Genomic DNA, 16,340 nt, shown 5'->3' on the forward strand with positions numbered 1-16,340 from the left:
TGAGGTGATGCTCAATGTGTTTGGTATTGCACATGCGGCCTTTTGTTTCATACCATAGTGGGAGTTGTTTTGTTTGATTCCCCAGTTTGTGTATTCATGCAGAATTGGAGATTTAGAAGATCCTTTTGGATGTTTGGAGGTCAAAGACCAAACTGAACCAAAGCTGAGGAAAATACCAAAGTTATACCTCTGTCTTGGAGGGAGTCAAAATTTAAGAGTCCAGAGAAGTCACTGGTGCCCAATTCCCTGTCACAGACACACAGTCTTTTTGGCTCTTCTATGAAGTTTACTTAAAGATAGAGTAGGTTAATTTAAAAAGTTTAATTTATTTCCAATGCTTTAGGTGGCAATATAATGAAGAGGTGAACTCCACATGCCAAAACATTTACACAAAAAAGTGTGTGGTTCAGAGCAGTGGAGACTGAAGCAGCAGCAACAGGGGAAGGCCCATGGTGCCCAAGGCGTAGTTGCCATGGACCATTCCCAGGGCTTGCTGGTCTCCCTCCTTTCCCAGGATGGTCTTTCACCTTGCCCACTGCCTGCAGTACCAACTCCTTCTGGCTTTTGGCATGCCCAGCTTCCCATCTCCCACAGCTACTGCTGCTGTGAAACAGCCCTGTGGGAAGCCAATCCACTAAAAGGGGTGGCTGCAGATGTGATTGTTGTGCTCAGCACTGCTCTCTCCATGTACATTGATGGCTCAGAGTGTGCTGCAAGAAGTGTATGGATGTCAGGAAGTGTGAGAAGGAAAATAACATCTATTGTGGGAAGAGTGAGTTTATAGGCCTTTTTTTTTTTTTTTGGAATTGCATCCAAAGGATTTGCCTTTCAGTAAATATAATGCTAAGCTAATGAGTAGGGAAATGATCAAACTTAATAATTTCCTAGCATATATGGGACTAGAGGAGAGAAAATAACAACTTTCCCACAAGTTGCCCTTTTCAAAATTCTACGTGGGTGTAGAGCTGAAGAAAAATGAACAGCAAGCATCAGGTTCTGGTAATGTTGTCCTTGACAGTGCTGGTTTAAAAGAAGCAAACTCGCTAGAATGAGGCAATTCTGCCTAATAATTCAGAGACTTGTTATCAAGGGATCAAAATGTAGGCAGTCTTAACAGTTTAAATCACTTACCCTGATCATCAGATAGCATGATTCATGCTTACAATAAGTATATACAAAGGGAAAAGCAGTATCTGAATTCCACCCTCTTATTGTGGGTATTTGTTTTACTAAGTGTGAATATGAGTTTGATCTGCCTCTCCTAAAACTCAGTTAGTTTCTGAATAATCCTATCAAAACTCTAAACTGAAGTACATTATATAGTAGTAGTTCATGTATTTCTGGAATAATGAGGCTTTGGCAAGGAATTTAGGGCTTCATGTTCATTTTTTTGGTATAAAATTGGCTTATTGGTGACCTTGAACAAGCTACATCCCTTCTTGCTCTCCGAATTTCTGCAGCTACAGGAGAGGAATAATAAAATTCTTTGTAAAAACCTTTATTAACTTCTAACATTATAAGTGTTAGATAAAATGCTTTGTGCAGAGTCTCTTCCACTTTGTTAGCTGTTTTAAATATACATTCCTCATTTCCTTGATCTCTTACCTTTATTGTCTTGTGGAGACTTCTGATGCCAAAATAAACTTACCTGTCTAGATATCAAGACGTAGTTCTGTTTTTGTAATATGTTATATCAAGATCAAGGCACTTGCTTTGGTTCTCCTTATACAAGGTTTTGAATAAATCTGTATTTAATTTGTTCTTGAAGTTTAAATAGCCCAGATATTTTAAAGTGTGACTTGAAATAGCCATATATGCAAATGGAGAAGAGCATGTTTCTTTACAGTCTCTTGAGATGTGTTTAATTATAAATATGTACAAGGCTTACAACCATCTGGTTACCTGCCAGACTTCAAAATATGCATGTCCTGAGGCCTCTGCTCTACTTTGAGGGCCACCAAGACCTGAGCTCGAATAGTAATCCTGTACCAAGAACTCTCTTTTCCATCTGTCCTGTCTAATTAGCTTATTTTAATGAGGGAAATTGCTTTCCCATTGCCTTCCCCCTTCAGTTCAAGTTTTGATTAAAATGCTTGGACAATAATCAGTCCCAGTGGGCCTGACAGAGCTTATGAAGCTAGCTGCTTCCAGGGATCACTTCACTTGACCTGAAGATATACTTGTGGTGCCATACACTTGAGCAGACATGCGTACCCTTTGAAATGTTTTAGTTATGTTCATGTAAACTATCAGGATAAAATATGACTTATCTTCAGTTATAGCAAGTAGGGGAAATATGGGAGTTTAAAATAGAACTTAATATGCAGTTTCCTAAAATGCAGAAGTGGAAGTGGCTGTACATTCCTGATGCTGCTGCTGAATACAAGAGGAGACTTGGTTTTGTTGGTTTAGTTTGCCCTGTTATGTTCAGATGATTACAGAAGTGCTGTGCCTGATATGCAGAGTGTAACAAACCGTGTCCTTCTTTTCCAGCTGCAGATATCTCCAAGTGTTTCAGTGTCGTACAGAAGGTCAAGTGAGGGATGGCAAGGGGAAAGGATAGGACCAAATCTATAGGAATTGTTCTTGCCCAAAATATTCTGCCAGACACTTTGGACAGTAATAGGAAAAGGTGCACTTCTGTAGTATAGAGGCATTTCTATTTATTCGATTCCTTTATTTGAAAACTTTTCAGTCAACAGATGATTTGATCAGTAACATCTGATATGTGTTTCCCTTTGTCTTGTAACTCTTGTACATTCATTGACACTGGAGAATGGGATGAAATCCCAATCCCTCTGATGGATCTCACTTTTTATACACTATGGATTTGGACTGTATGAAGACCAGTGTATTCCACCTCATGACTTTTCATAGCAAATGTGTCCCATGGACTCTAGTAGGGCCAGTTTTCCCCCTTATCAGACAGAAGAGTCAACCCTCCACCTGATTTTGGTTCTGATTTTACCTTAGAGGAAGCTCCCTTCAAATTTACATGACTTTGGATGATGTGTCTGGAATTTTTAATGCAATATTAAGTCTAAATGTTAAAAAATTACTGAAATAAAGACTGAACTCTGCTTTTACCAAACTAGTTTAAAAGCACCTACCAAGGAAACATTTCTATTTTTTCAGGTTTAGCTGTGTTCCCTTTATATGTATTTCCTAGGCATATTTGCATGTGCATAAACACAAAGAGTGTGTCACACAGAATAAAAACAGCAGCCTGAAAATCAGCGAGTCAACCCAAAATCTTAGTTTTGGCTCTGCCCTGTGTTGTGTTGCCTCTTCGAAGGAAAAACAACAACAAAAAGGGGACTGCAGAGATGCTGTAGCCCTAGCAAACTCATTCCTTGTATTGGTTGAATATCAAGCCTCCTACTGGATACGTATAGGACTTGCAGCAGTAGCATATTCATGGATTACTAGTGATCATTTATTCTGACTTGCTATGTAATGCAACCATAGGTCTTCTCTAAATTCATTCCTGAATTTGAGCATGTCTTTTGGAAAAGGCTTGCCTTGCTGGAGAATCTACCATTAGCCTCAGATTTTTCAAACTGCTTAGGTTATCCTCCATTTCCAAAATGGTGTTGTAGTATCTGTCTGGTCTTACTTCTTCCAGGTTAAACATTCAGGTGTAGTATAGTATTAATTTATCTTCTACATTTAAAAAAGCACCAACTCCTCTGCTGTTAAACTGCTGTTTCGTGTCACAAGGGTGAAGCGAGAGTTACTTATTTTCTCTCGATGTGCAGAGAAATCAGTTTACCCAGGAAATTCTTGAGAAATCTAGTTTATAACTAGGTTATTTTCATAGAATTATAGAATGGTTTAGTTTGGAAGGGATTTTAAAGATTGTTTAGTTCAAAACCCCCTGCCATAGGCAGGGACACCTTCCACTGGACCACAGTGGTCAAAGCTCCATCCAACCAAGTGGCCTTGAGCACTTCCAGGGATGGAGTATCCACAGCTTCTCTGGGCATTCTGTTCCAGTGCCTCACCAACCCACATAATTTCTTCCTAATATCAAAACTAAACCTCCCTTCTTTCAGTGTAAAGCCATTACCCAAAAGACACAGCTACATTGGGCAGGAATTGAACCCAGGCTTCCTACATGGCAGGCAAGAATTGTACCACTGAACCACCAACACTGGTGTATTGTATTTTTATTTTAGTAATAATAATTGTATTTTATAATAATACTATAACAATTATAATTGTATTTTAGAAGTGAAATTCACTCCGTGACTCCTTGAACAGACAAATTGGTGCGTCTCAGAGGACAGTGGATTGTAACATGAGGCAGTAAGGAAAGGCCTGACAGGGATAAAGAGGAGGGGCCCTTCTTTAGCAAACTTCACTGCCAAAGGCAACACGGCACTGTAGTCATAATGGTGTGGGCTGGGATCAAGTTTCTCCTGCTGTCCTCCAGAAGTTATTCCACTTGTTACTTGGGGATTGTCATCATCAAGGATGAAGTTTGTTTTATGGATGCAAGTTTCATACATTACGTGCTACACTATTTACAAGACTGAGCATTCTCAAACTCCAATTTACAGTTTAAATTTGAGAAGTTTATTCACTAAGCATGTTGTATGAAGACAAAAGATTCTGCAAATCATTTCAACAAATATAAAGATTTCTTAAATGACTGTTACAAGAGAGTTGGTTCAATTTAATAAAGAAATACAAAAGCTAGTTTAACTAAGCAGAAGTTAATCTCTTCTACACGCCTTAACATTTTAATAGGCTGAGCTCACTGATAGAATCACAGAACACTTTAGGTCAGAAAGGACCAACTCCACTGTTGTGGGCAGGGACATTTTTCGCTAGACCAGGTTAGTCAAACCCCATCCTACCTGGCATTGAACCTTTCTATACCGAGGAATATAATGATTTATTTTTTAAGTCTATGGATATTTGTTATGTGTCTATTAGACTTATTATGTCTGTTAGTCTTATTGTCTGTTTCAACTTTTCATTTGCAAATTTGTCATTGATTTTTCCTATTTTTCTGTTTAGATCTTTCTTTTTTACCTGCTTCAGAAGAGGAACAGAACTGATATTCCCTTTCTCTGAAGGGTGTCTTAAGTCACAAAAACATTAAGATAATAGAACTCAAATGGGAGATCCAGAACTTACTTTCTCCTTACGTTTTTTTCTCTCTGAACTGCAAAGGTTGTACTCTACTGTTTTATGAGACCTATGGAAGGAACTCGATGGAGCAGAGCAGTTTGCCTCGGTACGCCCTGTTTGCAGAAGACAGTATAGTTCAGTCTGTTCCAGAACATCCCAAGAAAGAAAATGTATTCTGTCTCAGCAATTCTTTTGGAGATGTCTACCTATTTCAGGTAACAGGATGCATGCATAACTTTGTAGTTGTTTCTCTTTTAGGATGTGTTTTATGAGTCTGCACATGCATGTATATGATTGTATACACACACGCACACGCACATATCATGATTCTGCCATTGACTTAAAAATAATAACATAATTGCGCTATTGTACAATACTGTTACAATATTAAGTGTATGTTTTGATTTCAGGTATGTGATATTACACCAATAGGCTCAGTCAGTTATGGTTCAGAAGCAAAAGGAACAAAGATCACAAATCTGCAAGACACTTTTGGTACCTGGTTGATCACAAGATTCTAGAAAATCACCCTTATTTTAATTTTTTTTCACATCTGTTAACATTTCACACTTACAGAATGGGTGTGCTCAACTCCAAATCTGCTGGCCAAAAAGAGAGTTTGCCTGAGCAAGATACTCAAGAAAGAAGGCTAAAAATAATCTAAATATCCTGGCTGCTTAAGTGCACCACTGGAAACGTTAATAAAGAACAGTATTATGTGGAACTGCCTGCATAGAAACATGTTGATTCATAGGCACACTTGTACATATCTCCAGAGACACTTTGTACAGACTGCATTCTCTTTACCTGGATGTCCTTTCTCCACTAACTTGACATTTTTTAAGTAAGCAAATACCTCCCTTCAGACCTTACATATCAATTCTTCTCTGTTGTTTGCTACCTGCAGAAGTGGAGGTTTGTCTTTGAAATCTGTTAGGTTTTACTTTAATTATTTGGAGGGATGAAAGATGCAAGTCACACCTTTCCCATATATACAGCTTATACGGCTCTGTGGTGCTTCTGGGGTGTACAGACAGCGCACATCTAAGAAGCAGAAGCTGAAGTTTGGAGACAAGTCATGATGGAGTTCAGGAAAGCTTACACTTCCTTTACTTACATGGTCCTAAAGAAAGCCTTATTCCACTCTGTTAAGATAAAGTGTCTAAGATGATGGGAACCCATCAAGCACTCCATATTCTAGAGCTGTTGTGTTTTTTTTCTGTTATCTCCTCATAATTCTACACCATTCATTGGTTTCACAGGCAACAAGCCAGACAGATCTGGAAAACTGGGTTACTGCTATACATTCAGCCTGTGCTTCCCTTTTTGCAAAGAAGTTTGGGAAAGAGGACACTGTTAGGCTGCTGAAAAATCAAACCAAGAGTCTCTTCCAGAAGATTGACATGGATGGCAAAATGAAAAAGATGGCAGAGTTGCAGCTCTCAATTGTTAGTGATCCAAAAAACAGAAAGGCCATAGAGAACCAGGTACTGGAAACAATATTTTTATGGGAGCATAATTATCATTACTTCTTGTTTTGGGATCTGTTTCTGCTTTCTAAGCCTGAGAGTAATTGTCTTGGGGATAGCTGGCATGGTAGTCGTAATTATTGCCAGGTTTCTGCAGCAATCCAGAACAGCGCGGGAGGTAGGCTCCTCAAAGACTGATCTGTTTTATGACCACAAAGCTATTTCTTTTCTTTTCTGCAAAAATGGAATTAATGTTCACTGCTTTATGATGTACTTAACTATTAGTAATATCTAGCTGTTACACTGCATACCACAGAATATACAATATGTTCTGTGAATAATTTAATTTCTTATTGAATTGCAGAAGAGATTGAAGAATGGGTACTTAGCAATATTGTTCTACACCTTAAGGCAAGACATGAAGAGTACTCAGTCCTTCCTCCAACTTTATTTGGATAGCAGCAGGCAAAACCACGTGCTTCCAGTTGAAATTTAGCCATGACTAATGATCACCTTATTGTCTGTACAGTAGTGAACAAACGTGAAGCCTTACTCTGCTCTCACTTCTAGCATGTGAACCAGGAATCACTTCAGTGATACTCTGTGGAAGTATATCTTGCAGTGTTGATGTCTTGCCCATGTCTCCAGTTTTGCAGGCAGCAACTGGCAAACGATGTTTAATTAGACATGCTTAGTGTTCAGGCAAAGATCTCACTAACTAGGGCCTCTTGTGCACTGAACGTGTCTAGTAGTTTAGCCTAAATAAGTCTGTGAAATGAGATTGCTGTGTCTTTTATTTTATTAGGCCATCAACAGAAGACATCTGATAATTTGAACTTACTGACTGGTCTTTGAGTCCTCTCATCCTTACCTGTATTTCCAGTTAGAGTAACTCTTCCTCTGTCAGTAGTTTAGGCTGCACGCTATGGTTCCTTGAATAGCAACCAATGTTTATTTCCTTTGAACTAATAGAGCATAATTATGTTTCTTTGGTTAGCGAAACACTTGTAGTTTCAGAATCTGATGCTTATAATATTTAAAATTTTTACTGTACTGGTTTGAACTTGATGAAGAGCAAATGGATACTGATTTCACTGTCAAGCTCTTGTGGCGAACTTCAGTCTGAAGCTATATGAGCAGAGTTCAAATAATATGCAGGTTTGTGTAGGGATAGTGCAGATGTTCATAAGCCCTTTGAGTGCTCAGATGTTCATGATTTATTTCCAGGTCACTTTATTTCATGGTCCAGAGCCATGTGAGGTGAATGGAGAAGGAAAATGTTAAGCATCCTTTTATTGGAGCAGGTTTTCAGACCTAGAAGAATATACAGATTTCTACAGATTACATGTAATGCAGCGAGGAAAAATCCTGACATGTATTAACTTAATTTATCCCTTCCTCCGTCAGATACTCTTGCTACTAGTTTATTTGGAGTCAGATGAAGAGTATTAATGATCTGTCTTAATGTCTGCTAATTAGATGTTCTGTCCTTGAACAACTGCCATTGTTTTCCAGCTCTGGAAGAAGTTGGCTTCATTTTGTAGAACTGAAATCCATCACTGTGGCTGCAAAAATTTATTTCTGTTAATATTCTGTCTATGCCTGTCTCAGAATATTGATTGGGGGCAAACCACTGACACAAAGAATGAAATAGATCATTGCAAACATCCACTAGTTAGCAAAGAATAAATATACAAGATTTTTCCCCATTCTTGATCTCTTTGATCTCTTTAAAACCTCTCCTTACAATTGCTGAAATTTTGTTCGCAAAGTCACTTCAGAGAGAAATCAAGAAATAATTACATTTCCTAATCATCTGATTTGTTGCCTCAGAGATTGGCTTTTGCAAAGAAAAAAAAATCTTTATTTAATTAGTAACCTAAAGTTCTTAGTATACTTAGCAAGCTAATGATATTGAGAAAACATTATTCCTAAGGGAATAGTTTGCATATATGTAGCTCAGTTATTTAGTAGATATTTAGGTTGTTTAGTTGTCTTTTGCCCATTTTGAGTAACAAGATGAATACAAATTCTGGGTTAGATTTTGTGTAAATTCGATGGTGTTTTCAATCATGTGGCAGTTATGATTCCTCCATTCTGAAGTACAAAGTATTGCGAATACTGCAGTTTATTAGGCATGCCCTGCATTCTGTACTGGAAATTTTCCCTAGGGATTTATTTTGGAAAGTCAGTGGAAATAGTGTGATTGACTTCGGGAGGACCATGGTGGTTTTTCATGCAGAAAGATGAGGCATAGTCTTAATTTATTTCCACTGGGAAATTACCTTGGAAATTCTGATTTCTATAGCCTTTCTCCTTTTCCTTCTTCTTCCTCAGAATAGTAACCACCCAAACTCAGTTGGCTATTTTCTTTCATATCTGTATTGATTTAAAACCAGTATTTCTCTGGTGAAGACTTGAGAATTTAGTAAAAGCAGGGCTTTACAAGCAAGAAGAGACTTTTCTTGTTTCACAGTTACCATCATCTGAAAGACAATTTGACTAAGGAAACCTGGACTTCTAAAGTTGCTATAGGTATTTTGATAGACTTACATGATTCTTTTTGGTGTTCAGCAAAAGGAATGGAGAAGCTCATCTGATACAATCTTGTAAATCTGGTGAATTTGAAGCATATCAGTTGATAAAGCCAGTGCTAAACAGAACTGCAAACAAAAAAACTACCGGGAAAACGTTGTTTTTCTATGGAAATCATTGTTTTAGAGACTTGATGCTATCAAACTGGTTGTGAAATGCCTTCAACCTTGTGGCTTACGTGAGGGATTCTCTCCATCAGGGTTTACTGGTCCAATAATAACAACAGACTTAGTTTAAGAGAAAATGGCAGCCCTTCACATGCAACAGCAGTGTATGTACAGCAGCCACTGCACTGGCAGTGTGGCTGGAAATGTCAAGTCTGCACATACTACCTGCAGCCACGTATGTTTTTATTAGTATATGATATAAATATGTTGTGGGTGGTGATATTCCCTCAGTGTGTAACTTTTCCCCTAAACTCAAGAGAATTAGGACAAAAGGTAGCAAGTTTGAAAATCCCCTGGTGCCAAGATGAGTTTCAAAGGCATAAATGAGAAGAACAGGCACATGCTTGGAGACATTTTTTCTGGAAGTTTTCATGTGTCCTCCACCTAAAAGTAGTTGCCACAAAAAAAAATAAGGGGATCACTGAGATGGTGGTCTCTTTATTATGGTGGTCATTAAATCCATTAATACCTTTCTTCCCTGAACCATAGTGATCTTCAGCTTTTTTTTTTTTTTTTTTATTTACTTGACTCTTCCTCTTTTCTCTCACATTTGAAGGAAGATGATTGGAATATGTCTGGGAATTTATTCTTCAGATTCCACAAAGCCCAAATTTCATGTCTTAACTTTCTATAAAGCATCTGATGAAGTATTGTCTGACATTGAGATGAAAATTCACAGTAACAACAGTCAAACAAAATCTCTTCAGGAAACTTTGCTAGCACATGCCAGTATTGCCACATACAAATTCAATTTGAATTACAGTACACAGTAGCTTTTTTTTTTCTTCCATATCCTCTTAAAATAAAAAAAATAGTCTAAACTTGTTAAAACAGATCTTCAATTTGCGTGGTCTCTGAACTGGCTAAAAGCGGAGCTCTGCTTTCTGAAAGGTTCAGTACAATTTCTTTTCAGGTGTCACTCTTCAGTAAGGATGGTTCTTCCCTACATCATTAGCAAAATACTTCTCTTTACTAGTAGTAGACTGGGAATGAAATGAGTAGGCAGTCAGAAAGTTGGGGCGTTCATCTCCAGTCTCCCTGCACTGTAGTTACTGTTTTATGGATGAGGGAAATTCCATCTTTGTTTTGTAAAGATTTGGCATAAAATAATGAAAAATTAATAACCTATTACTGAACTTGGAGTTGCATAGCATTATCTCATATGGTGAAGCTGAGGGGGGAGCATGTGCAGAAAGGGCTGGAGGTCTGGGCTTTGGGGAGGGGCAGCTGGGTAATAAAATTCAGTGGCTTTCTTACTTACATCTCTAGCTATAGACATATATGTGGTACCACCAATTGCAATCGGATTATAGACAAAAATGTAAATTAGGTTCATGTGCGTGCACTTTTGTGCTATCAGTGGTATTGGAATAAGATTTCTGCTGCCAGTTTTGGTTAGAAATTATGAAAATTCTGTCCTTCCAAAACAGCCAAACAGATGGCATTTATTGGAAAAAATGTTTTATTATTTCAGGAAGGTTTTATAACGATTTTTTAAGTCACCAGGTAGAATGAAGAATAAAGTATTTCTAATTGTACATCAGTGTTGCTGTACTCTATTATGTTGCCATTTTTATTTCTTTGAGCTAGAAGTTATGACAGTATCTCAGTGGCATTTTTAAAGCAATGGAATTTCTGGGAGAATGATGTTTTTGCTTCTTAGAGTTCTCTTTAGGAAGTAATGACAATAAAAATCTGTTCCTTGTCCCCAGAAACCAAGTGACTCATTTTTCCAGATGGGTACAATATGAATTGTGTCTGAGAACCAGGGAATGGAATGCAAAGAGTTTGGTGTTGTTTGTAATGTGGTTGAAAAGCTGTGCATATAAAACAGCAGCAGTTTCTTTTCAATCCACTGAGTTCCCTACATCAGCTTGCAGAGACACTTTCCATCTGGAAATAAGATGTTGTGTAGGGAAAAATTCTGAATTTTTATTGCTATAGATAGTGAATTGTGTCAGCAAGGCAGTCATGTTTCTGCATGGTATAAGAACTTCTACTAAATAAAATCAGTTTTGAAGGTTTGAGCGCTGAGAGAAGGACCTCCTCTCTGTGCATCTCTTCTTTTGTGCTGCTTTAAATAGGTGCCAAGTGAAAAACCAGTGTGTTGTTATCAGATTAGCTGTCCAGGAAGTTTCTTCCATCCATCTTCTAGGTCCTTGAAGTATTGCTACATTGAGTTGATATGGTGTCATTTCTGGCGCTGCTTTACATCATTCACATACCATTTTGGGTTTTATCACATTGAGCTCTTTTTACTTTGTAGAGCACATGTGTTTGAAAATGAGACAGTTCTTACTCAGCCTCCCCAAAAGATACTGTTTGCACTGTAGTGTACGAAGGACAAGGAGCCAGGGACTGTCCCTGAACCACACTGTTGGCACTGCCTTCACTGGGACATTGAGGCCCTCCATTCTGAAGTCTGCAAGCCCTAAAAATGTTCCAGCTGAGGTGGTGGTGCCACTGTAATTGTCAACTGCAGAGGCAACTGTATGGCACATAGGAACCATGGATACTGTCACCTCTGGAAACCACTGATCTATATTGTCTGGTCTGAATATATTTACTCCTTGCCTTTCCTAAGCTCCCACTTTAAAGTTTACCTTTAGAAAACCTAGCAGGATTATTGAATTGAAAGAGACCTGTTTTTAAGCAACTTGCTTTAGCTCCTCTGTTTCAATGTTTAAAATGTAATTAATTCACAATTTTTTCTCAATATCTGAATTGATTTTTCACTTACCTGGAGGAGAATTGACTATTTATGTTCTGGAAATGATCACTGCTGCTGAAGTACTGCCAAAAATACCATGCTGATGTTCCCTTGTGTGTTAACTCTTAGTAACTCATTCCTGTACTAAATCTTTGATGCAAAAGTCCACCCCCTCACATAATTACTGTCTTGTCCCTGCACCAGACTTCCTTGCTTAATTCTCCTGGTGTCCCAGACTAAATAATTCTCAAGGCTTCCCACACTTTACTCATTTCTACTACAGCTTCCTTCTTCTCTCTAACTTAAAGGATCCTATTAAGTTCAATACATTTATTTGGATGGCCTTTCCATGCCTTTTTTCCAAGCTCTTTCATGCTGCCACTAAACCCATGAACCCTTGCTTAACATTTGCCTGGATTGAGAATGACAACCTCCCTTTCCTCTGGAAAAAGCCTTTAATGCTTTCACATTTCACGTGTGCTCGCTTGTTTTCGTGTACCTTACATTGAGCCATATCTCTTATCTCTTTGCGGAATCACTTAATGCTTCTGTTAGCCTTTGTCACCCATTCCCACTCCCACAGCTGTCTGCTGCATCCACTTTTTCCTGTTTGCTCTTGAGCAGATTTCAAAAGGGTCGTTTTGTCTATGCATGATGAAGTTAAGTCCTTGAGCCATCTTTCGGGCAGTCCTCCCACTTGGGGCAGAGATTTACCTCACACAATAGCAGAATAAGGCTTGCAGCAGCTAGTCTACAGGCTGTAAATTAACTTCATGGACCAGGTCATACTGCGCTTTGAAGTTGTTGCTTTTTTATTTGTGTGCTTCCCCCATTTAGTCTTCAAGAATATAAATCTTTAGGAAGAATTATCATAGTTTAAAAGGCTTAGACAAATAGCAGCTGGTATTGGTTCATGGTCTCCAATTTGTTCCAGACATCCCTGGTTTTGATAAGACTACAAGACAATCTCAGAAATTCCTTGCCTACAGCTTTTGTTAATGCCATTAAATGTAACATTGTGATTACGGATGCTTTTGGAGCTGATTAACTAGTATCCTGTGTGGCAGATAAACACTGTAATTTAATTATTTCTTCAGCATGCCCTCATGTTGTACCCTACTCCTCCTTCTTTGATTATCTTTATTTTGAAATACAACTTAGTACAAGTGTTTAATGGGGATTTTGAAGAAGGCCTAAGAAACACAAGTGTGCCTGTTCAGACTGTGCTCCGTGGGGACAGGATGCTCCACTCCAGCAGTGCCCAGAACAAGTCTTGCTGTGTTCCTGAGATATTAAAAGTCGACTTGGCACTGTACCCACAGTGGTGTCATCTCAAAGGGAAGGGCATCACCTGACCTTGTTGCTTTTGGCTTTGTGAAAAGCTGACAACCATGTTTTCATTCTAGTTGGGTGTTGACACAGAGAAAGAGCTCATCTTGCAATCTCCTTTTGGAGTCGTCACATTCATAAAGTACTGGCAAGCAGAAAATGCTCTGTGAGGAGTGTCTGAGAGCACAAAGCAAGCAAAAAAAAGGCAATGATCAAATAAACCTGAGAAAAAAAAATTATTCTTTCTTAAGTCCAGAGGATGCATGTTTCGAATGTCAGTGGTGAGATTAGATGAGGCATCTTCGTTGTGTGTATGTGTCTGTCCTTTCTCACTGGACTTCTGAGAATTGCTGTCATTATAAGCTTTTGTAAATAGTTTCTTTTGCTTGTAAGAGTAATTTTTGAAAGAGTTTGTAAGTATATTACAAATTTGCATTTGTAGCTGTACAAAATGGAATATTTTCTTCCCTTTCTTCACCCTACCTGCCAAATAAAACACCTCTTACTTCCAAAAGTACAGGCATAGCTGATGCCACAGTTTGTGAGCACATGCTCCTAGCTGGACTAGGAAGGGTCTCTATCAGTTGTAGCACAAACTTTAGCACAGTTTTGTTAACAGGGCCTTTTTCACCCTTTCATTGCTTAATTCTTCATTGTTTAAAGAAAAGAGGCAAGATACTTGTTTAATTTTTATGGTATTTGGCGCCATTATAAGGAACCTGAACTTATTTTGCTTCTAGATGAGCCTACAGGTCGGTCATAGTTCACCTGAGATTTTTATATTTGTTGATTTGTTTCCTGAGTGACAAAGGTGCTTGTCCCAGCCTCTGCTAATCTCAGTGTAAGGTGATAATGTCCCGTGCATGCAGAGACAGTCAGTGTGTGCCAGCAAAAATATGAAGTCAATGCTCATTAGAGAAAATGTGATGAACTTTCTCCACGGCCCTAAACCACCTATCAAACAGCAAGCATTCAGTGATTGGAGCTGACATTGGAAGAACAGCATGGTCAGGGATTTTAAGTCTTCAGTACATGAACTTGGTGTGTGATAACCTAATGGATGTGGCTTTTCTGCCTTGAGTCAATGTGCTTGCTGCCTTTTATTTATAGGTACTATTTGTAGGTATTAATATATGTTATATGTTATTTGTACAGTCTGTAGATCAGACTAGGCAGCCCCTGGTGGTCTAGTGGTAAGGGCGCGGCGCTATCACCGCCGAGACCCGGGTTCGATTCCCGGTCAGGGCCACTCCCGGGCAGGTGGGGCTCGTCAGCCCTTAAAGGCAACCCACCTACGTCCTAAGGACCTCACTGCCACCGTCCAAGCTCGCTTGGCCCCGGCAGATGAACCTTAGGATTAAAGGGTGGGCTCAGTTCCGCGCACACTGTGTCTCACCTAAAAAATCCAATGCGCAGGCTGGAAGGTGTAAAAACCTTCCCCGGATCTTCGCTCGCGAAGACTGGCCATTATTAAGATCAGACTGTAGCTGCAACTATCAGTCTGTAATCTGGGGAAATGAACAGCAAAACTCTGACTTTGGTGCAGTGCATAAGAATATGTATTTGTTTAAATGAGTGTTTCTTTACACAAGTACTTAAAATCTGTCATCTAAGCCTTGTTTCAGAACTTTGTCTGGTAAATATTTGAGTCTTCACTTTCCTAATTTTACATTGAAACTGGAATAAGTTGTTACATCTGCATGTACCTGTGTTAGATATGTTGAAAAATTGCATATATGCATTCCTACATTTGATCTAGTGGTCTGTATTGAGTCTATATAGCTATTTATTGCAGTTTGCCTGAGTGTAAGTGTGTCTTACCCTATTACTAAGAACAAGAACCATGAGTATTGTCTCCTGTTTAAAAGTTAGGGAAGCCTAGGATAGTAGTAAAGAATGAGCAGGACCTACCATCATACTTACTTCCCTTTGCACAGTGCATTACCATAGGAATGCTACTTTGCTTTCAGCCAGCTAGCTAGACAGTCAAAGCTAAAACAACCAAGACTAATTTCTAAAAAGGAGAGAGAAGAGTAGGGGGGGAAAAAGCCAGAAAAAAAAAAAAAAGCCTTCATGAACCACAAGGTTGTGTTTTTATGTAACTGTTTTTGTGGCTATCAAACTACCCGAAGTTCACGGTATGTTCATCTTGTCAGTGTGCATTTAAGACCACCAGCTTCGTTTTATTTCCAGTCATCTTTTGGGTTGATGTAACACAATATGACTGGATGTGTTTTGGCAGGGAGTAACTAATCTAATCCTTATACTACCAGATGAAAGTAATTTACTATGGGCTTGGGGAAGAGCTCAGATTTTCAGTGCAGGCCACAAAGATATTTTTCCCCTTTTAATTGTCCCTTCTTATATCTAAACAGATCCAGCAGTGGGAACAAAACCTGGAAAAATTTAACATGGACCTTTTCCGAATGCGATGTTACCTAGCCAGTTTGCAAGGTGGGGAGCTCCCAAACCCAAAGAGCCTTTTGGCTGCTGCCAGTCGTCCTTCAAAATTGGCACTGGGGAGGCTTGGCATTTTCTCTGTCTCATCCTTCCATGCACTGGTAAGTCTGAATGCACTTTTCATGGATGTGTTACACAAAGCCATCATTAATATTGTGCTTAGATGTGGAATTGTGCTAAGATAATGCATGGCTGCGCCCACATGTGTTGCTCAGACAGCACTGTTTCTTTCTCACCCTTTCTGCCTGCTCCTTGACTGCAAATCAACTTTCCTCTGCAGGATAAGGCCATGATGGGTTTTTTTGGCCCGTGATGAGTTCAGAATTGGAAGTCCCTCCTACAAAGGGATTCTTGGAAAAGGCTAAAACTAGAGACAATTCAAATTATAAGTCCCATTTTTAAGAACTGTAGGCTGTGTTTCTAAGGAAGAATAAGTGAGATCCTCAGCTGCTTTTGTCACCCTGTCAGCTT

The 16,340-nt window shown here is 38.9% G+C and overlaps 1 protein-coding gene across 4 annotated transcripts in view; it reads left to right on the forward strand.

Moving 5' to 3' along the window:
* Positions 1–16,340, forward strand: part of TIAM2 (TIAM Rac1 associated GEF 2) — a 141,243-nt gene that overhangs the window by 58,166 nt on the left and 66,737 nt on the right. For all 4 annotated transcript variants that reach the window (XM_050316745.1, XM_050316749.1, XM_050316748.1 and 1 more), the window contains exons 5-7: positions 5,182–5,354; positions 6,402–6,626; positions 15,785–15,970. In XM_050316745.1, the coding sequence (XP_050172702.1) occupies positions 5,182–5,354; positions 6,402–6,626; positions 15,785–15,970 (584 nt within the window). The remainder of the gene's footprint in view (positions 1–5,181; positions 5,355–6,401; positions 6,627–15,784; positions 15,971–16,340) is intronic.

This window comes from Myiozetetes cayanensis, unplaced genomic scaffold (genome assembly GCF_022539395.1).
Source record: "Myiozetetes cayanensis isolate MyiCay16 unplaced genomic scaffold, myiCay2020 scf2-11, whole genome shotgun sequence".
Classification (NCBI taxonomy): Eukaryota; Metazoa; Chordata; class Aves; order Passeriformes; family Tyrannidae; genus Myiozetetes; species Myiozetetes cayanensis.